At 52.2% G+C, this 24015-nt stretch overlaps 1 protein-coding gene across 1 annotated transcript in view; it reads right to left on the reverse strand.

Annotated features, from left to right (window-relative positions):
• Window positions 1–3723: 3723 nt before the first annotated feature.
• The window catches only part of LOC142004601 (immunoglobulin superfamily member 1-like), a 28158-nt gene continuing 7866 nt past the window's right edge, over window positions 3724–24015 (reverse strand). Inside the window, exons 5-14 of the mRNA XM_074982221.1 lie at window positions 19057–19126; window positions 18889–18927; window positions 16983–17279; window positions 14242–14535; window positions 13076–13381; window positions 9773–10078; window positions 7421–7711; window positions 5819–6148; window positions 5216–5320; window positions 3724–4549 (exon numbers count right to left, since the gene is read on the reverse strand). Coding sequence (XP_074838322.1) covers window positions 4488–4549; window positions 5216–5320; window positions 5819–6148; window positions 7421–7711; window positions 9773–10078; window positions 13076–13381; window positions 14242–14535; window positions 16983–17279; window positions 18889–18927; window positions 19057–19126 — 2100 coding nt within the window. The 3' untranslated portion in view covers window positions 3724–4487. The remainder of the gene's footprint in view (window positions 4550–5215; window positions 5321–5818; window positions 6149–7420; window positions 7712–9772; window positions 10079–13075; window positions 13382–14241; window positions 14536–16982; window positions 17280–18888; window positions 18928–19056; window positions 19127–24015) is intronic.

A 24015-nucleotide genomic window follows, 5' to 3' on the forward strand; every position in this document is an offset into this window, starting at 1 on the left:
GTTACAGTGGGGGAGGTCTAGGTTGGAAATTAGGAAAAACTCTTTCCCCAGGCGGGTGGTGAAGCTCTGGAATGTGTTACCTGGAGAGATGGTGTAATCTCCATTCCTGGGGGATTTCAAGTCCTGGCTTGCCAAAGCCCTGGCTGGGATGGTTTCGTTGGGGTTGGTTCTGCTTTGGGCAGGATGATGGATTTGACGACCTCCTCAAGTCCCTACCAGCACTCGGTCTCCATGACCAGAGAGAGGTATCTTACCTCCCAGGGCAGAAAGAGGTTGAGTTTCCAGACCCACATGGGTGCAAGCCCCTCTCCTCAGACACCAACAGAGACGTTTACAACCTCATTTGAAATCACCACTCAGTGCAGTGGCTGGACCAGCACCACCATCTCAGGTTCGAAGGGGCTGAGGACGGTTGAGCACTTTCACCATTTCTGAATGTTTTGCTCTCACTTTTAACCCTAAGCGAGGTAGTTGTGAGGAGTGGAGTCTCATCCGGTGTAAAGCAACCTCTCTGGAAGTACACCCGTGGAAGGTCTGGCCCCATTGAGTATAGCTGTTCTGTCTTCCATTGACTTCTTCTGGGTTCTGTCCGTTTAGCACCAGTGGGGTGATGGCCCATAGACCTTGCTGGAAATCTTGCTCATTCATGCAGAATATGCTGTACTGAGGTCCCTAGTTCAGCCCTGTCCTTCTTGTGTGTTTTAAATTTGCATGTTTGTAAGTTCTATTATATTCTGTGTATATTTTGTGCAGAAAATGCTGCAGGGAAAGGAAATAAAAAGAATTCTGATAGAGAACTGAATTGTATTTAGCAGCTCTAGTTGCGGAGGAAAAAAAAAAAAGGCTGCCAAGCTGTGGCTTTCATCTACCAACGTTGCTTCGAATTAAAGATTGCATCAGAGAAATTGTGGTTAGCGAAACTGTGAAGGGAGCATTAATTTAGAAAGAAAATCTCCCCAGAGCTGCAGGGCTGCACAAACTGTGCAGTCACAAGCAGAGGAGGTGAATTCTCCAGAAATCTTCTTTTGCGTGTGTGACGTACAAGAGAATACAGCCAGAAGGGATCAAATCCAAAAGGGGAACCACTCGGTATGAAGGTGGTAAGCCAAATGCTCTACAAAACCCAAAGTTGGGCTCAAGGATGATTTCCCTGACTAGAGATGAGCTCACCTTCCTGTGTTGGACCCCAAAGATGAACTGTCTGCCTGGGATGGGAGCCCAGCTGCACCAAAGCCCATGGGGATAGTGGAAACTCTTGCTGAGTTGTTAAAACTGGTGTAACTGTCTCACAAGTTGTTTTTATTTCATCTCCTGCTCCCTATTCTGGTCTGCTTCTATTCTCTAAAACCAGTTCATTCCACCTTACCTCCTACCCTGACCCCTCCTCTAGTTACAAGGTCTGCTCCTTCTTCGACAAAGAACTGGCCAACTAGTGGTAGCTGGTGTGATGAGATGCATGACATATGGAACCAGTAGAGAAAGATGTGGATTATGGATTTCTCCTCAGAAATAGCTGCTTGTGCAGCCCTCCCTGATGCATTGCTGATAAAACTGCTTCGTATTTTCCTTGTGGCTGAATTCTGGGGAAAGAACTCCTTTGATTAACAGGGGAGAGGGGGTACCGCCAGTTGCACGAAGGCATGGAGCATTGCCTGACCTCAAACGTTTCCCTTTCAGACAGTTGAATATCGAGGGAAACATTTTGCAAACCACGGCCGATCCCACCCACAGAAAAGTCCAGTGCACTCAGGGAAAGACGACCTGGTTGTTGAGTCTCCAAAAGGCACACGGGGCTCAAACAAGCTGGGTGAGAGGGACTAGACACTGCCTGGAAGCTTCTGAACCTGAACCCAGGAGCTCCAGTTAACATTGTGTCAGAGAGATTTCTGAGAAACCAAAAGCGAAACTGAAAGTGAAACCAAGACAAGGAAAAGGAAGTGTTTTTCTTGGGAGAGATGCGCTGGTGAAGGGAAGTGCAGTGTCAGTTAGCATCAGAGCTGGTGTTCGATTTGCAAAGCCCTTGCCAATGTGAGAGGGGAGCTCAGCTCTGGGCCTGTAGAAGAATGCTGGACCTCTGGTTGATGGGATGGAGCGAAGAGTGTTACATGGACCATGCTGCCGCTTCCCTCACCAGTCCTCGGTACTTTTTGGATCACATCACATGGAGCTCTCATGGGGATTGAAAGTTCTGCAGGTCCTAGGACCTTCTAAATCATGATCTTTGGGGCAACTGCCCGTCCTCTGTCCATGGTCCTGACTAGCAAGAAGCAAAAACAAAAAACAAAAAAAACCAAAAACTCTGAGCAGTCCATCTAAAACAGGGCAGATGCCCCACCTAATGTTAGGTCTTGTAATATGTTTTCCACAAGACAGTGTCAGATGCAAACCCTTGATCTACTCTACCAGCATGGCCATAGAGCCACTACCAATCTCGTTAACTCCTCTTCATGAGTAGAGGACAGGGCTGTCCCAAGAGGTGTAGGGCCTGAGACAACCTGCAGCGATTCAGTCGTGGGGCCCAGGGCAAACTTCCCACTGCAGAACTCCTCCCTATTGACCAAATCCTACCCATGCTCTGACCCCACCTTTTTCCCCTCCCCCAAGAAATACCATGTGGGGGATTCTGGGTAGCCAGATGCGAGGCCGGTACTTCCCCATCAAAGTGCAAAAAAACCAGGGACTTACCTCTTACATTGATGGAGACAGAGCTCCTGTTCCCAGGTGAGACGTCTGGATTGGATTCCCACCTCCACCACAGGCAGGTGCATGCTCCATCGTCTCCCTTGTCAGAAGTGGGTCTGTCCCACGAAAGCTCATCACCTAATAAATTACTTTGTTAGTCTTCAAAGTGCTACTGGATTGCTTTTTTCCTTGGTCATGTTTCTCTCCAGACTGTGTGGGCATTGACAGTTTCAGAGGAACCATTTAAATATCACCGTAGACCCTGGAGTTTGTGTCCCTGGCCTCTGTTGGTCAAAGGCTGGAGCTGGATGGTAGGAGACAAGTCATTTGATCATTGTCTTCGGTCCAACCCCTCTGGGGCACTGGCCACTATTGGCAGACAGGATGCTGGGCTGGATGGACCTTTGGTCTGACCCAGTAATGGCCGTTCTTGTGTTCTTACTACAATGAGCTTCAGACAGGCAGCAGCCTACGAGCATTTTGCAGCCTTTAAACACTAAAAACATTCTTATAAATCTAAATCCACATCTGCATTACACAATTTTGTCAGCAAAAGGCAGCTACAATTCTCCCTCTTCCGCCACAGCTCTTCCCCTCTGTTACATAGGCCTGTGCCTCACCTCTCCTCTTCTCAAACATGCGGGAGTTGAGCGACTGCTCAGTGTAAATCATTCACACAGTACAGGGAAGGAGAAGTTGCTGGATGCTCAAATATGTCAGTGGATAGAGAGGATGTAGCGGCAGGGTGCTAGCCAAGGCGCCAGGTTCATGGGAACTCCAGCGGCTCTGGGGTGTGGTGCTCCTTCAGCAGCCCTGGGGCTGGGGGAGCTCTGCCGGCAGGCCCAGGGCCAGGCAGTGGAGCTCTGCCAGGGCTGGGAGGCCAGGGAACCCCTACAGCCTCTGGGGGCTGAGATACAGCAATAATGAGAAAAACAAGGAGAAGACATTAAACTGAAAGTTAATAGCTGGCCTTTCGGTCTAGGCATGAACATACACAGACTTTTCCTTAGGACATAGGAATTGAACTGTTGCCTTTAAAAGTAAATTTATTAACAAAACAAAAGATGAAGGTACACCAAGAAGGTGACCAAGCATACTTGGTTGCTAGATGTTGCAAAGAAACTAAAATACAAGGTTAGAACTGCGCATTTTTTCCCTGGAATTCACTTTGGAAATTACAGAGTACAGGGTAAAATACATCAACCAGCCTGAGAAGTCCCACACTAAACTCTAAATAAAAGTAACCCGATCACATCTAACTAAACCTTTTCTTTCTACTTACATATAAGTATGCCCGCATTATGTTGTTGCCAGGATATTTACTGGATTCATTAAACCTGTTTAGGATTAAGCATCTTGATCTCTCTCCCTCTGGTCCAGCCAGAGAACAAAAGATCCCCTCAGCAGGAAACTGCTTCAGTTCAAAATGATCCCTCTCCCTCCTCCATTGGCTCCCCTGGCTGCATGCCATCAGAGAACCCACTCTTTATGGCGACATCTACACTACAGTGACCCTTCAAAAGAAGTTCTTATGGAAGATCTTCTCTGAAAAAACTTCTTTTGAAAGTGTGTCCCCACACACAAAAAAGTAGATCCAAAAAATCGTTCTGCTTTTTTGAGAGAGAGAATCCACCCGGCCTCCACTCTTTCTAAAGAGCAGGCCAGGGATCGAAAAATCCAGCACCGTGAGGACTGCTCTTTCGAAGAAAGGGGCCTGGGGCATCTACACACATTTTTTGCTGAAAGAATCTCTTGGGAAAAGGTGGTCTTCCTCATCCGGGAGCGGACCAGGGCCACTGGGACATTCATGTTACCGGATCTGTCTGCTCCACTCCAGCATCTTCAGTGCTATTTAGTGGTTTCAGAACTAAAACAGAACCAAAAGAGAATGGAGGTGAAGTGGGGAGTTATCCCGAGGAAATGTCTAGTTCCCATTTGTAACCTAAAGAAGAAATTAAACTCCACTTCGTAACCATTCATTTTAGAGTATGTTACTCTGCAGCTCATACCAGGTGATTAACCTGCTCTGAAATATCTCCATTGATGATAATTCACCATCCTCCCTAGCCAACTTCTTTGGAAAACTGTCCTGCAATTGCTCTGTATTTGTTTAAGACAAATCAACCTTCAGCTAAGTTGTTAATTTGACTTCACATGTGAATAAAGTCAAACATGGGAAAGCCAATAAATGTGTTTTTAGACCTCCATCTTCTTTACTTGCTCATTCAATGGTAAATACCTCGTTTTCCTTGCACTTCTAAGATTTGGTTTCCATAGACTCACCATGGCTGGACAGTTGCTGATTCTTAATGGCCATCACCACACCGTGGTAGGATGCTCGGTGGTTGTTGATGGCCACCACTACACCATGGTAGGATGCTCGGTGGTTGTTGATGGCCATCACCACACCATGGTAGGATGCTCAGTGGTTGTTGTGGTTTAAAATACTTACACTGATCACTACAGAATAGTTTTCCCTGGATGATGTCTGAGGGGCAGGTGGCAGACCCCAGCCCTTGCCCTCTTCACCCACCTCTTTCCTTCCTGTAGAAGTAGCAGAGAAGAGCAGCCAGGGCTCCAGTTAGAAGCAGGATGGCTCCGCCAGTTATCAGCACAATACCATGGGTTCCGTGTGAAGCTGCCCACGGTGCAAGGAAAAGAGAAGGGAGGGCAAGTGAGAACGGAGAGGCAGCCCTGGGGAAAGGCCGGAGATCTTGAGAGGCATTCGCTGTAACAAGCTGGTGCTGTAACAGCAACAGCTTGCTCCTGTCTCTGAAGGTTGGGAGGAAGGCCCAGTGATTATGGGGCTGGCCTGGGACATTGCCTATAGATCTTCAATTCATGATATATTACAAGTACCTTGTGAGACTTCTCACCTTTCTGCTTTCGTTCATGGTTTCTTAAGTGGGCACTGAAGCTCTAACTCTACTAACAACATAGCCAGGTGCTCAGAGTCTAGACCCTGAATCATAATAGCTAGAAAGACCGTTGGGGGATAGGTGTTTTCCATCTCTACTTTATTTTCTATTGTCTTTCATCTCATCCAACCTCCCTTTCCAGGAGACACGCCCAGGGATGGCTCTCCTGCAGTAGGAACAGCACAGGTAGCTGGATTACGAAATTGGGGACGTCTCACCTCTAACAGTCATGTTCATGGCTTGGCTCCTTGGGGACAGGACCCACCTCCCACTCATGTTCTGCATGTATGCACAAGTGAATGCCCCAGTGCTGGTCAAACTGGCCCATGGGATGCTGAGCACAGAGACATTCACAGGGCCAGCATCGGACTCCGTGGTGTTGACCTCAGATCCCAGGTCCCCAGGTGGGATCTTGGCTCCATCCTTGTAGAAGTGAAACCTCCGTTCACCTGCGTCCCCGGGGACCACACAGGTGAGGAGCAGGGGGAGCCCTTTGCACACCACTCCAGCTGGGCAATTCATGCTCATCACTGGCTGGGGCAGGAGATCTGTGGGGAGCAGGAAAGAGGAGGGGTCAGCAGAGATAGGGCAGAGGGGAAGTGAAGATGGCTGTGCTACCTTTAAAGCGTGTTTCACCTCAGGGTGCTCAGGGACTCAACAGAAATAAATGAGACTTGTACTAGGGATGGGGGGTGGTGGTGCTTCTCTCAGATACAACGTGGAGCTCGGCTGTGTGGTTAGGAGCTGACCAGGTTCACCGGGACATGAGTTTTCTTCTTAACCCTGCTTCCTAATGCTCCCACCCTTGATATTTATTCATGCCTGTATAGATGAGGAGAACAGTGGGCATCTGGGGATCCCATCCCCTTTGGCCACAGTGGAAGCTGGATGGATCTTCTGGGACGCTACCATCCCTGAAGGTAGAGAGCAAGGTAGGCATACCATAGGCCCAGGCCAGTGTCCCTTTGGGAGCCATTTTCTTGACTATTTTGAGTGGCCATGTGCTGCACAGCTCTCTGAGGGCGGCCGTATTGGAAATCAGGCAGCCTTGCTGGGTAGACGTGTCCTTGGTCGTGCCAAGCTGCCTTTTTGGGAGCCTGTACTGATGTCTGTACAGCCACCCTGTACCCAGATGGATGGGCACATGAGGCAGAGAGGAGGCCATTTTCTCATCTGGGCAGCCACCTTGGGCCAGAGTGGCGCGAGGCTGATAAGGAACATGAAAGAGCGAAGATGGGGCAGAGGTGAATCCAAAGGCCAGAGCCCAGCACAGTAGGGGGAGAATGATCAGAACCAAAATCAGAGGAGATCGGAGTTGGGGCCAGAGGGAAGTTTGGGCTGGTTCTTCTCCCATTCTCCGGCCTGTGTGATGCAGGAGCTCAGACAAGGTGGACACAGGTTTTCTTCTCGCTCGGCCTTCTCTGAAGTATGATCTGTGGTCTAGTGAGTGAAATGAGCTGGCCTGGGCTGGGGCTCTGGTTTCTTTACCTTGGCCGTGAGCCCCATCTGGCCCCTCCTGGTGGAGGTGGGGACCTTCTCAGAGTATGTGGGTGTCTTTGCCTAAGGAGGCTGAGCTTAGGAAAGTTCTGGAGACCAGAGGGAGGGGGAAATGATGGAGCTGAGGACAGGAGTATGTGGGATAGTGCAGAGGGTGGGAGGAGAAATTCCCGGGCTCTGCTAAAGTGCCTGTGGTCAGTCAGCCTGGGGGTAGTTCTGGAGTGGGGGAGGCGGTAGTGGGAGCAGGGCCTGGGGTTGCAGCCGCTCATGGAAATGGACCCTTCCCAGTGACCACCCTCACCCCGGTGGGAAAAGCCTCTTACCCGCCACTGGCACCGGGACAGGATAGCTCCTTTCTGATGGGATCTCTCGCCCAAGCTCCATTCTCCAGTACAGACAGGTGTATGCGTCACTCTCTGCTGTGTTGGTCGCGCTCAGCAGCCAGGTGCCCTGGCTGGACACCCCATTGGAGACCTGCTCCCCTCTTTGATTGAAGAACCTGTATCCATTTGCTTTCTCACTGGGTGGAGCCAGGCACCAGAGTGTGACCAACTCCCCTCGGACGTAGATGGGGTAAAGAGGGTCCAGAGACAGTCTCGGGGGAGGTGGAGGTTCTGGTAGAGAAACAGAGGGAAAAATCCCCACAACACGAGAAGAGGAGAAAGACGAACAAAGTCCCTCATGCACACAGACACAAACTACTTTAATCTCTCTGCCCACCGCTGCCTCCCCCAGGCTGAGGGATATTGGTTTCTACCTAGTACATACATTTGCATGAGACAGAGAGAGTTTCCGGTATAAAGACAGAAAGGGGGACCCCACAAAATGAGGAGGGGAGACAGATGAGCGAAGTCCCTGATGTGCCTATACACAAACTCCTTCAACCTCCCTGACCAAAGCTGCCTCTCCCAGGATGAAAGGTGGAGGTTGGTTCTACCCAGGGTGGGTCTCCTGGTTGGATGGTGGTCTCAGTAGCATCAGTTGCCTGACCCAGCGCACACTGAGATCACTGGACAGCCCTGGGAGGCGAGGGGTAGATGTTACAACTCACGTTCATCTAATGAACGAGAGACAGATGGAGAGTTCCCTGGGTATAGCGCCCAAAGACCCCGTACCTCACCGCTTTCCAACCCTATCCCATGCCCACATGTTCCCCAGCAGCGGGGAGGACCTCTCTACAGGATCCACTGGCTGGTCTGCCCCGTGCATATCTGGGGTAAGGGAGAGGCCATCTCTGTCTCAGCTGGGTCCCTCTCCTATGACCAGGAACACTTTGGAAACCAGATCTCGTCTTTCAGAGAGATGGTGCTTTCATTACTGAGGACAGAGCTTGTCAGTGGAGGACTTCGACCTCTCCTACAGATGGGTTGTAATGATCCTGGTGAACTGGTACTGGCAGGTGGTCCGGGATATCAGAAAGGGGTCCCTCTTCTGGCAATAATTATGAATGAAGCATCAGGATGTAGACCTGGGTCCCTGGTCAGCCGGGGTGATAGGGTTGCAAGTTCCCCCACAGCAGTGAGTTGTAAGTGAAAAACTTTACCCATGAGCCAAGCACCGCGCCCTGCTGTCGGGGGCCAGGACATCTCCCTGGCATTTCTGACACTGAACAGAGATGGGGATACTGAAGCACTAACCAACCAGATCTCCCCGCCCAGAGAGTCCTCCCCCAGGCTCACAGAGGTTGGATGGCTCCTCCCAGCTTAGAGCTCCCATCCATATGGTTCAACCTGGTGCAGACAGGGGCATGACCCAACAACCTCCCTGGCCCACCTCTGCGCCATTCAGGGTATGAGGAAAGCTGCTCCCAGATCAGACCTCAGCTGAGATGCTCCATCTTCTTGAATTATGGATTTGAATTCTGGGAGCTTTGTGAGCCAAGAGGCAGCTCAGCGTATGAAGGAAACAGGCCCTGTGGCAGGTATTTGGGGACTCGGGCAGAGAGACAGGGTCATATGGGGTCAGTATTCCATACAACAGAAAGGTCACAACCAGCAAGGATCCGGGGATGGATCTGGGAGGGGAGAGGTACGTATTACCAGGTCAAATTCATCTAATGATTTCGAGGGGGCAGGGAAAATTCTCCATGGGAAATTCCCTCCATCCCTGTACCTCAGTGGTCTTCAGAGCTGCACTGCACCCACAAATTACCCAGCAGGAGGGAAGGCCTCTTTCTCTGTGGGAACCACTGGCTGGGCTGGTTGCCCCGGGCACACAACAGGTAAGGGACAAGAGGTCTCTGTCTCAAGTGTTAGCATCAGCCAGTCACTCCACTGGGACCTGAGTCCTCTTTGAAGGGCAGATCCTGGCTCTCAAACAAGGATTTGCAGCCTAAGGGTTCTCCCTCTGGCACGGCTTTCTGAGTGAATAACCAGTGGTCAGATGGGAGCCTCTCCCTGCACGGCCTGTCACACACCAGGGTGGAAGGGGAGATCTGGAGTTTCTTTCCTTCAACTTCTCCAGGATTTCAAATGTTGCTGAGGGCTGGGAGCTCCCAGACCCCAAAGCAGTACCAAGGCCCATCCCCAAACCCAACAGAGGAGCCAGAGGTAGGGGTGGAAACCGACCCAGGTGGTGTCCCAGAGCTGGAGTGACCAGGGTGTGTCTTACCTTATCCATGTGGGAGAAAGATACCACCACAGGGCCAGCAAACAGCCGGAGATAGGGGGACTCACCTGTCACTGCTATGGAGATGGGTTCACTCCTCTCTGAGGGGATCTTTCGCCTGGACTCTATCTTCCAGCACTCACAGCTGTAACTTCCTGATTCCAGCCCAGAGATTGCTGAGAGCTGAACTGAGCTGGCGTGAACCTCCTGAGGTGAGCAGAGTCCCTCGGAGTTGATTTTCTGGCCATCTCTGAAAAACCGGAACCCAGACACAGTAGGTACCCTGCCAGCTGAGCACGTCAGGGTGACGGTTTCTCCAGTGACGTAGACAGGGTGCTGTGGTGACAAGGTGAGCTGGGGAGTCGGGAGCGGATCTGGAAAAGTCAAAGGGGTCAGAGGAGACAGTTCCTACTTGGGGGCTGGTGACACAGAGGCAAAGAAAGAGCCAGTGAAGGGATGAGGAGGGAAGGATCCTGGACACAGACCCCAGCCAGCCCCAGCTCTGTGCCCACAAACCATGTCCCCATGGGGCCATGGAAACCCTAACTACCAGCAATCTCATGGTTGGGAACCCAGTGGGACATATGCCAGCTGGGATATGCCCCATTCACTGACCCCAATGGAGCTGAGACCCATTCATATGGGTGTGGATGTACCTGAGTTCTCCTGTAAAGCTTTCACTAATTCTTACAAACTGGGCTCTTGGGGTATGTTTTAAATCAATGTCTTAGAGGGTGTTCTGCATCAGCAGTAGCTTTGAACAAATGGGGCATGAAGGGGCTGGGGAGGGTTTCTGACCCATAGTTTCATGTTACTGTGACTCTAAGAGGGGTAACATGACCAGGACAGACTCTCCCATTGGAGTGACACATTCCACCAGGAGATCCCTAGGGCATTCATGAAGGAGGCATTGAGGTCTCAAAGACAGGGGACACTGTTAGTTGTTGAATGTCACACCTAGCAGGGGTTTCTGGAAGGACCTTGCAGGGCAGGGAAGATGTTACCAGGTAAAAGATAGAGAGTTTTCAATGGTAAACTCCTTGCATCTGTGGATCTCAACCTTGCTCTGTGTACACATCCTCGGGCAGGGACACTCAGTGTGGGATCTGCTGGCTGGGCTGGGTTTTCCCAGGGAAAAGGGATGGGTGGTCTCTGTCTCAGCTGTGAGCATCAGCCAGTTACTGCACAGGAGTTGGGACCAATTTAGAGCCCCTTTGTAGAATTTTTGTCCATCCTCTCTGAGTGCCAAGAGCCTTAGGGTAGCACCTTCACCTCCCCTAGATAGGACCATGGGGGATCTGGGGTATTGGTGCCAACAGGGGATAGGGAAAGATGGCATGAATGGATCCATCTCCTATTAATAATTATGAATGAAGCTTCAGATCTGTGGGCTTTGAATTGGCTCCTGTCCCCAAGGATGCGGGCTGAGAGCTTTGCCTGAGCAGTACCAGACAAGAGGGTTGGGTGGGGAGATGGTTCTTCCTCTGCTCTTCATTAGATCTTCCCCTACCACTGGCAATGCAGAGGTGGTGCCAGTGAAGAGCAGAGGAGAGAGAGAAAGAGAGAGAGATCCTGGGCATGGACCCCAGCCAGCTCCAGCTCTGTGCCAGAGCTGCCTCAGCCTGCATGGGCTGTTGGGGAAGGCTTGGAAGATACGGACCAGGTAGTGGTAGCGATGTGCCTCAGATCCCTGGGTCCCCCTGGGAACCTCACCCACACTTTCTGCTGATTGAGTTCCGTGGATCACTGAGTTGCCCTGGCTAAAGAATTCCTTGGAGATCTGCTCCCCACCTTGACCGAGGAACCAGCATCCCCTCACCTTCAGGCACTTGGGGACAGAGCACCCGAGGGTGGCACCCTCTCTCTGGCTCGAGATGTGATGCAAGGAGCCAAAAACAGCCTGCAAGATGGTGGAAGGTCTGGAGCGGGCATAGAGGAAGAGACGACTGCAAAGTGAGCAGGGGGTGGGGTAGATGAGCAAAGTCCCTGACACACAAACCACTCCGATCTCCTTGCCCAGTACGGCTTTCCTCAAGGTTCACATGTGGAAGCTGGCTCCTCAGTGCTTGGATCTCTTGGGAGGACGGGATATCCAATACGTGACTAGAGAATCCCCCAGCCCTGGGCCAGTCAGAGTAGGAAGGAAGCTGCTTCTTGGTCACACCCCATCTGAGATGCTCCATCTCCCCCACTTTGGAATTAGATTCTGGGAGCTTTGTGACCCCAGGGGCAGCCCAGCCTGTGAAGGGAACTGGCTTTGTGGGGAGGTACCCGGGGGTGGGGCTCAGGCAGAGGGATGGGGTTAAAAAAGGGTCTGTAATACCGGAGTCAGTATTCCATATAGCAGAAGGGACACCCAGCAGTAACCTGTGGCTGCATGTGGGAGGGGAGGGGCAGGTGGTACCCAGCCAAGTTCATCTAGTGAATTAGAGCAGATGAGTAAAATCTCCACGAGACACTCCCTGCACCTCACAGCTCTCCCATGCCGAGGGCTCCGTCTCTGGTTTTAGCATCCGTTGGGACCAGGGTCCCCTTTGGAGACCAGATCCCGGCTCTCAAACAAGGATTTGCAGCCTATGGGCTACGTCTACACGTGAAGCCAACATCGAAATAGCTTATTTCGATGTAGCAATAGGCTAGTTCGATGAGTAACGTCTACACGTCCTCCAGGGCTGGCAACGTCGACGTTCCACATCGACGTTGGGCAGCACCACATCGAAATAGGCGCTGCGAGGGAACGTCTACACACCAAAGTAGCACACATCGAAATAAGGGTGCCAGGTACAGCTGCAGACAGGGTCACAGGGCGGACTCAACAGCAAGCCGCTCCCTTAAAGGGCCCCTCCCAGAAACAGTTGCACTAAACAACACGAGATCCACAGAGCCGACAACTGGTTGCAGACCCTGTGCCTGCAGCATGGATCCCCAGCTGCAGCAGCAGCAGCCAGAAGCCCTGGGCTAAGGGCTGCTGCCCACGGTGACCATAGAGCCCCGCAGGGGCTGGAGAGAGAGCATCTCTCAACCCCTCAGCTGATGGCCGCCATGGAGGACCCAGCAATTTCGATGTTGCGGGACGCTTATCGTCTACACGGTCCCTACTTCGACGTTGAATGTCGAAGTAGGGCGCTATTCCGATCCCCTCATGGGGTTAGCGACTTTGACGTCTCGCCGCCTAACGTCGAAGTTATCTTCGAAATAGCGCCCGACGTGTGTAGCCGTGACGGGCGCTATTTCGAAGTTAGTGCCGCTACTTCGAAGTCGCATGCACGTGTAGACACGGCTCTGGTGTCTCCCTGTTGCCCAGCCTTCTGATCAGCTGGGAACCTCTCTCAGCATGGGGCCAAACAACGGCAGAAAACAGGGGGGCTTACCGGTCACTGCTATGGACATGGGTCGGCTTCTCATTGATGGGATCACTCGCCCATTTACTTTCTTCCAGGACTCACAGGAGTAACGTCCTGGTTGCAGGCCAGACAGCCCCGACAGCTGAATTGAGTCGGTATAACTCTCCTGAGGCGAGGGGAGCTCCTTGGAGTGGATTTGTTGGCCATCCCTGAAGAACCAGATCCCGGACACAGTGGCTGCTCCAGCAACTGAGCAGGTCATGTTCACAGCTTCATCGGTGATGTAGACAGGCCGCCGTGGGGACACAGTGAGCCAGGGAACTGGGGGGCGATCTGGAAAATACCAGGGGTTGTGGGAGGAGATGGTTTCTGCTTGGGAGCTAGTGACACAGAGGCAGAGGAAGGGGAGATCGTGGGGACAGACCTCACAGCCAGCCCTGGTTCCATGCCCAGGAACCACATCCCTGCTGGGCAATGAAAACACTGAGCTGTGCAGTGGGGCCAGCATCTCCTGCTTGGCATCTAGAGGGCAGCTCCTGCCTGGGCCAGCTCAGCCTGCATGGGGTGGGAGATGGGGAGCCTTGTGCCACTGAGACCAAGGATGCTGGGACTTCCCCCAGCAGGCAATGCCCTTTCTGCTCTGCACCAGGGGCAGGTGTCAGTCACGTGCGTCACAACCCTGGGTAATACTGAAGAGCTTTACAGATGCCAGCTGGGACATGCCCCAGTGACTCCGCTGAAATGGGTCTAGCTGGACCTATCGTCTTCTTTGAAGACTTTGCAGCTTCTCACATGCTGGGATCTTGTTCATTCACGGCAAAGACTTGAAACCAGCCCCTAGGTCCCACTGGGCTCTCGGGGAACGTTTTGAACTAGTGCGTGGAGGTTCTGCTGCACCCTTGGGAGCTTTTGAAGAGAAGTTGAGTGATGGGGCAAGGGAGGGTTTCTGCCTTGTCATTTCATGTTGAGCTAGAAGGGGCTAGGAGGAGCTAAATATCGTGTACCATTAAAATCATGCAAGATTGTGAGCAATCAAGTGTGGGAATGTAACAGATTCTCCAGGGAGGTCCCTGGATGCTCAGGGCCCAGGGTGAAGGACCAAGAGGTGGGGCAGGAGATTGTGAAAATGGTGGCCTCTGTTTGACGTGTCTTGGGGAACCACCAAGCAGGAGGATGAAGGGAGGGGGAGTCACCTGTCACTGCTATGGAGATAGGTTGGCTCCTCTCTGACGTGGTGTTTTGCCCAAACACTGTCCTCCAGTATTCACAGCTGTACACTCCAGCATCCAACATGACCACCCGCAACAGCAGAAGTGACTCGGTGTGACTGTAGGGGCGGGAGGGGAGTAGCCTGGAGAGGATCGGCCGGCCGTCCTTGAAGATCCGCACCCCGGACACGGTGGGCGCCCTGGCAGCTGAGCACATGAGGGTGACATTTTCTCCTGTGATGTAGACAGGCTGCTGAGGGGACACGGTGAGCTGGGGAGCTGGAGAAGACAAGAGGGTCGGGGAGGAGACGGTTCCTACTTGGGAGGTGGGTGACACAGAGGCAGAGAAAGAGACTGGACGCATCGAATTACAGAACACTGGAAGTGGAAGGGACCTTAAGTGGTCATCAAGTCCAGTCCCCAGCCCTCACGGCAGGACCAAGCACCTTCTAGACCACCCCGATAGGTGTCTATCTGACCTGCTCTTAAATATCTCCAGTGATGGAGATTCCACAACCTCCCCAGGAAATTTATTCCAACCCTGACAGTTAGGAAGTTTTTCCAAATGTCCAACCTAAACCTCCCTTGCTGCGGTTTAAGCCCGTTGCTTCTTCTCCTAACCTCAGAGGCCAAGAACAAGTTTTTCACCCTCCTCCTTATGACTCCCTTTTAGATACTTGAAAACCCCTATCATGTCCCCGCCCTCAGTCTTTTCTCGAAACTGAACAAGGCCAGTTCTGTCAGTCTTCCCTCATAGCTAATGTCTCTAGACCTTTCATCAGCCTTGTTGCTCTTCTCTGGACCTTCTCCAATTTCTCCACATCCTTCCTAAGATTTGGTGCCCAGACATGGACACCTGCCCCAGCCCACTCCAGGTCTGTGTCCAGAAACCACTTCCCCACGAGGCCAGGCAAATATTGCAGCAGAAATCTCACCTGGATCTACACTAGCTTGCCATATAACCAAACCCTGACTGACCATCTCTTTATCCAATGCTTAGCCTGTGGCTTGACCTGTTTCATCAGTTTGTGTGGAAAGAAAAAGTGAAAGTGCTGTGTTTACGTCTTACAAGTAAACATGGGAGGTTGCGTTATATTTTTAAGTAGTTTCTTCCTGGATGTCACGGTATGACTCAGGCGAGCCATCAGGAAGGAACTGCGTGGGCGAGAGAGGTAGGGGGGAAATAATTAAACTCTCTAAATATTTTGTCTTTTCTCTCCTAAATCTGCATTTCCCAGAGGCCCAGGCATGAACTATGAACAGGAAATGAAGCACAATGGTTAAGTGGCTGTTTGGCCTTGTGCCCAGAAGTTGGGGTGTGTGTGAGGATTTTATTTCTGTGGTTGGGTTGCAAGTGTTTCGTACTGTGCTGTAGTAAAATGAGGTGGGTGCTGCAGTTTCCCTGGGCACGGTGAGGGGAGCTTCGGTGTGATGACTTCTCACACATATACAAAAGGTCTCCAGGGGCTTTGCAATCTAGACCTACCAGGTGACACCTCTCCCCCCCAGGAAACAGGACAAAGGTGGGAGGAGGGGCCCAACCGGTTGGAACTGGGCTGTTGAATGGGGCAGTTTCATGTGCTACAGATGGAGGAAGAAGGGCCAGGGCTTGGCTCAGGGATCCCCCTCTGGGCCCCTCTCCCCAGGGTGGATCGTACTGATGGCTCCGGTTTCTCTACTGCCATGTCTGTTCTACACTGTGTCCCTGCCACCTAATAACTCTTCTGTTCTCCCTGCTGAGTGGGAGTCACGTCTGCCTGAAGATGGGGTAAAGGGCCTGGAGACCCCCACATGCCGTGACATCCCCTGTGAATATTAACCCTTATTCTTAAGCCCCTTCGTTGCTGGTTCATCTGAAGAAGTGAGTTAAGTACATACATTTGCATGAGACAGAGAGAGTTTCCGGTATAAAGACAGAAAGGGGGACCCCACAAAATGAGGAGGGGAGATAGATGAGCAAAGTCCCTGATGTGCAAATGTATGTACTTAAGCCCCTTCATTGCTGGTGCATCTGAAGAAGTGAGTTAACTCACGAAAGCTCATGCTGTAAACTTTTCTGTTAGTCTATAAGGTGCCACAGGACCCTTCGTTGCTGCTACAGATTGTCTGAGCTGTCAGTAGAGGCCTTCACTACAGACAGAGCACACAGCTGTGGTCTCTGGATGGGCTGCGGAGTCCTGAGATGCTCCCGTCAAAGAGCACAGAATCATAGAGTGCCAGGGCTGGAAGGGACCTCAGGAGGTCATTGGGTCCAGCCCCCTGCCCAAAGCAGGATCAGCTCCAACTAAATCATCCCAGCCAGGACTTTGTCAAGCCGGGACTTAAAAACCTCCGGGGATGGACATTTCAGCATCTCTCTTGGTAACACATTCCGGTGCTTCACCGCCCTCCTGGGGAAACAGTTTTTCCTAATATCCAACCTACACCTCCCTCACTTTAACTTCAGACCATTGCTCCTTGTTCCGCCATCCATCACAGCCTCTCTCCATCCTCCTTAGAACCTCCCTTCAGGAAGCTGAAGGCTGCTATCTAATAGCCCCTCACTCTTCTCTTCTGCAAACCAAACAACCCCACATCCCATAGCTTCTCCTCACAGGTTACGTGCTCCAGCCCACAAATCATTTTCGTTGCCCTTCGCTGGACTCCATCCAATGAGTCCACCTCCATTTTGCAATAAAAACCCCAGAACTGACTACAGTATTCCAGCAGTCAAGTCGGGGGCTCACCTGTCACTGTGATGGAGACGGAGCTGCTGTTGCCAGAGGAGATCTCATGATGGGATTCCCACCTCCAGTATGCGCAGGTGTAGGACCCAACGTTTCCCTTTTCAGCCGTGAGCTTCAGCTGGGACTGTGCATTCATTCTGATGATTATGGTGGGATCCTGCTGCCCCGTTTGATGGAAGAACCTGTATCCTGAAACCTTCTCATGATGAGGAGCAGAACACGTGAGGGTAACCTGCTCCCCTGGGAGGTATGCTGTGTTGCTGGGGTACCTAGAGAGAATGGGAGCCGGCAGGGGAACTAGAATAGAGACAGAGGGGTGGGTGAAGCAGGAGAGACCAGAATGGGAAGAGGAGAATGGGTTAAAGATGAGTCATAGTCAGATCTGAACACAAACCAGCCTCATCTCACCGTCCAGCACCCACTCCCACACTGGCAAATAGAGCACACTGACTCCCCCTGCCACAGTGTGACTCTCTCTGTGTCTCTTCTATGTGCTACGGTCTTCCTAGATCCCCAGGCTAGAACATCCCTCGTGCTCATGCAGCATCACCACGAGCTTCCCTGAACAGATTTCTCCGTGACCTAAGAGAAGATCTCCAAGAGGAAAAAACAAACGTTCCTGCTTCATTCAGAAGTTGCCAGTGCTGGAGAATCCACCACAATCCCAGTGGTTTGTTCCCTCCTCCATGAAAAGCCACGCCTGATTTACAGTCTGAATTTGGGTCTGTTAAATTTAAGAGCTGCCAGTTATCAAATTTCTGTTGCCACAGAGGAACTACGAGAGTGGGATTATGTCCTCGCAAAACGTTCTTTGTTACTCTAAACAGCTCCATCTCCTGGAGGCCCTCACTATAAGATGAACACGCCTGCAACCCTGGGCAAATTCCAGCTCCCCTTGTCCGTGCATCTTCACCCCACTTCCCACAGTCTGCTGTCCCCAGGAGCTGGTCCACCTCCCACGTGCACCAGACCCACAATCAGCTGTGGAGAAATTCAGGGAGGAAGGCAAGAACCCAGAGAGAAAGTGCCTTTCCCACCCAAGGGGCGAGAGCTAACAGGAACAGAGCTGGGGTGGAAAGGGTCCTTCACCGGTCTGGGAGTACCATCATCCTCACTCACTCCATCCCAGCGGAACAGGGCAGGTTGAGCATGGGATGGTCCTTCACCTGCCTGAGACACCCCAAGATCCAAACACTTTCCTTCAGGACAGGTAGGGAGAGAAGAGCTTTGCTGATGCCAGTTGTTCAACTCCCAAAACCTGACAACATTCAATCCAGGGCAGAAGGGAATGGAGAACCCATCGGCCAACCATCAGACCCTCCTAGCACTAGCTAGAGAAAGAGAAATGAAGCAGCTCAGGCAGTTGAGGGTTAAGGGAGAGGAGAGTTTCTCCACCCTCTGCATTTCCGTTGCAGAACCTGCTGTTCGTGTCCTGCTAGATGGAGCAGCTTCTGTGCCCCCACTTCTGTCTTCTTTCACAGCCCACAGCTGGGGAAGAGACCCCCCCTCACCCCCAGAACTGCCCATAGAGGGGGGCTCTTGCCCGAGGAACTCAGTGCAATGGGGAGGTGGGTGATAGGTGTCCATGACCCTTAAGACTGGGGCATCTTCTGCCCTACAGTCTGGGCAGGGGCCCAACAGGGAGACATCAACCAGGGGCACTTTCTCACCCTCTTATACATAACTCTGGACTCGAGCTGCCACTGCCGGGGCAGGTTCACAAGAAATGCCTGTGAACGGAGCAGCCTGGCCAGCGACGGTTGGACTCGGGGGCACCCAGCGACCCCAACCTTCCTTGTAATTCCAAGCACCACATTGCAAGAGGAGAGAAATCCTCAACCCCACCGCCCAGGAACCCCACCCAGCCTACTGTGAGCATCTCAGCAAGGACAAGGGATGTCGTTACCTGTGGGGGACACCGGCTTGGGGAGAACCTGGAGCGAGGCTGGAAGAGAAGGAAAAACGGGGGGTGAGAGCTGCGGGGAGAGGATGTGGGCGTGGACAGAGCTGGAAGGATGCAGTAGGGGATTTCTGGAGAGGCGCAGAGGGCTGGGAGCAGAAACAGGTCACTTACCCAGCAAAGGCAGGAGGACAGAGATCACCATGCTGAGCCGGTTGCTTGGGGCAGGAGAGTTCTCACCACGCTGAGCCGGTCACTCGGGGCTGGGAGCTGGGTTCTGAGCTCAGCCACCATCTGCGTGTGAGCACAGGGAGGGGAAGGGGCCCCTCTATTCTGACGGAGGCAGAGAAAGTCACCGCCCCAGGCGTGGCCACTGCTCAGGTCAGGGGCTGCAGAGACACTGGTGGCTGATGTGCAGGGAGGGAGGAGGGGATCTGACTATTTCCTGGGTCTGGCAGCCGAGGGAGGGGCTTCAGGAGCTGCCCCAGATGACTGACACCTCTAGTTAGGCAGGGACTTATCTGGTGCAAAGGAACTTGAGAGAAGAGATACCTGCCACGGATCTGGCCCCAGTACTGGGAACCTATTGACCCCAGACTGGCACTAAGGGGTGTCATAGGGGCAGAAGTGCGTGCCAGACGCAGTCGGAGATGGAGCCCAGTGGGAAGGACTGGGAAGTGAGCAGAAAGTAAGGCAGCCCACCTGAGATGGGACAGCTGCCTCCAACCCCTATGTTCTGTTTCCATGGGAGATGTTAAAACCAGCTCAGCTGGAGGTCCATGAAATCACCAGAGGACCTGTTGGCAGTTGTCCTGTGCTAGAACCTGCAATGGTGCTACGTCCAGTCCTCCAGCACTGAGTCCCCACCTCACAAGCTCAGCCAGACCCTGGTGCAGTCCCCAGACCGGCTTACCCGTGTGCAACGTTCTCCTCGCTCCAGTGAACGAATCTGGCATTGCGAGAGCCCTGTGGAACAACCACTTCATGACCAGGGCTGTCCGAGCTGCAGCGTTGATTTCCCGTTCTCTGTTCTGAGCATTGTGAGTTTCAGTCTTTCACACCAGGCACTGATTTCCAGTAACTCAGGGGAGTTTCTCCAGGATTCACTCTCTCTTCCCTTGAGTGACCCATAAACACCACGCGTGTAATTTTCCAAACTTTGCAGCTGTTGTTGGTTTGTCCTGTTTCTACTGGCTCGGTCCCTTATTTCAGATCTCCTTGAGACTGTCCTTTGAGGAGCAAATCTTACCCACCTGCCTTCCGTGGTGACCCATCACCCTATCCTGCTGGTCAGGATGTCGGGTCTCTCCCAGCAAAAGCACAGATTTTGGGCCGCATCCCTGCTGAGGAGTAAGAGGGAGGCTCAGCTCTTGACGTCTCACCCAGGAACAAGTCTATACACTGGTTAAATAAAAATTTAGGGGGACTTGGTGCAATTGGGAGGTGGGTGTTCAGCCTTCATGGCCCACTGAGCCCTCATTCTCTCTTAAGAGGATGCCAAAGAGCACCTGGTTTGGGACCCCCGACGGGAATCAACCAGCAGCCATCAACTGGGGTCGTTCTTCTCCTCCAATGGCCTGACCCACCCAGGGGACAACACAGAGTACCCTGAGATTTCCCCCCCATCCTTGCTCGTCCAAACATCACCATGTGAGAGAAGGGGGAGCAAAACCTCTTTCCGCTTCAGCCCTCCCCAATCCAGTCACAAGCACCTCAGAGAGGACAAGAGATGTCATTATCTGTGAGGGACACCGGTTTGGGGAGAAACTGCAGAGATGCTGGAAGAGAAGAGAAGAGAAGAGTTGGAACAAAGTCTGGACACCATGTGTGAAGCAAGCAGGGGGGTTTATTACACACAGAGCCTCCACACTGGTGCACCTGGGGGCGTTATTTGGAAGATTTAAAGCACAAATCATTAACAGCACGAACAGTTGGTTTCCACATGCAGGGCCTCAAGGCCCTTCCTGCCTGAGCTGGGATGTCCTCCTCTGGGTCTTGTGAGAGAGAAGGGAGAAGGGGCCCAGCGAGGCACCTTTCCACTCTTGCTAGCTGAGTTTCTATATTATAGGCCTACTCCAGACTGTAAGAATTGAATAGGGGGGTCTTGAGCACAAACCAGGGCCTGCCTGAGGAATTTTCACCCTACAGAGAGTTAGCAACATGCTGAGCCGGTGACTCTGGGCTGGGAGCTGGTTTCTCAGCTCAGCCACTGGCTCCATCTAGGAACGGAAGAGGGACGGCCCTTCTGCTCTGACAGGGATGGAGAAATTCAAAGCCTCGTTTGAAGCCGCTGCTCTGGTCAGTGGCTGGACCCACAGCCTGTTCTGAGGTTAGAAGGGGCTGAGGACACCTGACCACTTCCCCCACCTTCTCCAAGGTGTGGTTTTGCTGCAAAGTAGCGCTAGTGGGAGGGGCTAGAGTCACAGCTGGTGTAAGGGAACCTCCCTGGAGTTACATCCAAAGGGGATCTGGCCCCTTTGACTCCAGGTCAGTTATGGGACCTTGTCCCCAGCTAGGTTCTGTCTTATTGATGGCAGTCTGTCCTTAGGCTGTGTTTTAAACTTATGGAGGTTCTAGTGCATCTCAGGGAGCTTTTGCCAAGACAACGCTGCAGAAAGGGGGCGGGAAATGATTCTGATTGATACGTGAATGGTAATTTGCAGCTCTAGGGGCAGAGGAGACAAAAAAAATTGTGAAGGAAGCAGTGGGTATTCATAACAATGTTAATTTGGAGGAAGCTGAAAACACAAAGTTCAGTGAAATCCTGGCTAAATTGGAAGAAAATGGCATGAGAAAAAGAATGAGCCCTTTCAGTGACAAAATTTTGATAGGCCAAAAAACAATTGAGATGATAGAGCAGAGCCATGAAAGACCTGGCCCACGGGCCGGATCTGGCCCACCTAAAGTTCAATCCCGCCTGCTACCACTAAGGAGAACTTTGTACACTGCCCTTTCCACCAATGAAATCCCTGAGCTCCTGTTGGCTGAAAACTGGCCAATGGAAGCTCAGAGTGCTTGCTGGGTGGGTGGGGCAGTGCGACAGTTCCTCGGCTCCCATTGCCTGGAAAGTGACCAATAGGAGGTGAGAAAGTTTCCAGAAGCTGGGGAAGGATCGTAAAGCATGGAGAATCAAGTGGTCCGGGGGCTGCTGGCAGGAAGAGAACCTTGCCTTGGAGTACTGTGGAACAGAAGCTGCTTAGGGTAAGTCCCTCCTACACCCCAACTCCTTCCCTGACCCTGCACCCCCTTCTAAACCCTTTCCCCAAGCCAGAATCCTCTCCTGAACCCCTACCCCATTCCCTGTCCTGCATCCCAATCTTCTTCCTTCCCTCCTTCAACACAGCTCCCTCTCAGACCCCGAACACATTGCTGTCCCCCCAGTTTTTACTCTAACTCCCTTCTGCACCCAAGGTCCATCCCAAACCCCAGAGCCTCCATAAAAAAAGTGTCTCTCTTAAATAGCAAAATCTTGGAGTGTCTCCCCATAAAATACATCGTCTACTCCTGGCATACAGCAACAAGTCACAGACTGAAGGGAATTCAATAAAGCTGTGGCTCTGGTGAGCTCATGAAGCCTTTGGACAGGGAAAGACTCACGTGTGGCTATGATGGAGTGTGGGGAGTATGTGTGAAACTCAGGCTGGAAGTGTGTGACAGGCAGAGCCGCTCCCAGCGGCTAAGGATGATCCCTGGGGCTGTAACCTAAGCTGACAGGTAACACCTCTGCCCTGAACAAAGAGGAGGGGAGAGCAGAGCTGGGTTTGAATTGGAGGCAACAGTTAGAAGCAGAGGGGAGAGAGAGTTGGAAGGCAGCCAGCCTGGCTGGGGGGAAGCTACACCCCAGATGGGACATCCCTCAGGCTCCTCCTCCCAGGATGGGTCTGTCTGCCGACTGTACTGACCCCTCTGTGCTGAGCTGGGCCTCTGGTGCCTCAAACTTCCTGTTCTACCTGGATGGGGTGCAGAACTTGGGGACCCCTGAACCTCATCACAGTGGGATTGAAGACAACGGATGAAGAGAGAAATTGCTCCACGAAGATGTCACTTCAGAAAAAGCTCTCCAGATCTTCAGGGCAGCAGAAACCTTGGAAGCACAAGCCAGAGCTGAATTCACCAGAAGAGGGTTGGCCGTGTGGTACCTACAAAGGAATACAGCCACAATAGATCAAAGCCAAGAGAAAATGTATTGTTATGAAACTCCCGGTTACTAGGGAGCGGGAGTACAGCCAGTTATGTGAAAGGGTGGATCAGTTCCTGGAGACAGGCATCTGATGAAGTGAGTCTGTGCTCACGAAAGCTCATGCTCAAAACTTTTCTATTCGTCTATAAGGTGCCACAGGACCCTTCATTGCTGGTCCAACACTGTGTGTTTCCTCTGGGAAAGTCAGGGATAAACAGGGACAAAATAAGCTTTTCCCACAATGCTGCAGCTCTCAAATGCACTCAGGGCAAGACAACCTGGTTGCCAAGTTTCTCACAGACATATGGGAATCTAACAAGCCAGATGAGTGGCACTGGACTCTGGCCGAGACAGGGAGTGGCACCTTTATTCTACTAAACCTGGACCCAAGAGGTCCTGTGAACATTGTTTGACTGAGATTGCTGAGAAACAGAAAGGGAAACCAAAACGGAGGTGAAAACACAGAAAAGGAAGTGGTTATTCTGGTGAAGGGGAAGTGCTCTGGGCCCCTGGAAAAAAGGGGGACAACCAAACATCAGAGCCTCCCAGCCCTTGCTGTACTCTCAGGGGTGCCAGACGGTGCCACTAGGGTGTCCTGTAACAATGATTCTGACTGCTTTTTCTTCTCCAGTAGTGGTGAAGACCTTGTAATCCCCGGGCCCCAGGGCAACTGCCCCCTTCATGCCCCCTTCTGCACCTGCGTTGGCAGCTCATAAACAACCTCAGAACAGCCCGTCAAAACCAGGCAGGCACCACCAGCTGATGGTAGGTGCTGTAATTCATTTCCAGCAAGCCAGGGACAGGTGAGAACTCCTGATCATGGAGGACAATGCAGGTCTCCTTGGAGGCTCATCTTTTTTGAATGTGGGAAAGCAATCATAGAATCCTAGGGCTGGAAGGTCATCAGTCCAGCCACCTGCCCAAAGCAGGACCAACCCTAATTAAATCATCCC

This window comes from Carettochelys insculpta, chromosome 32 (assembly GCF_033958435.1).
Source record: "Carettochelys insculpta isolate YL-2023 chromosome 32, ASM3395843v1, whole genome shotgun sequence".
NCBI lineage: Eukaryota > Metazoa > Chordata > Testudines > Carettochelyidae > Carettochelys > Carettochelys insculpta.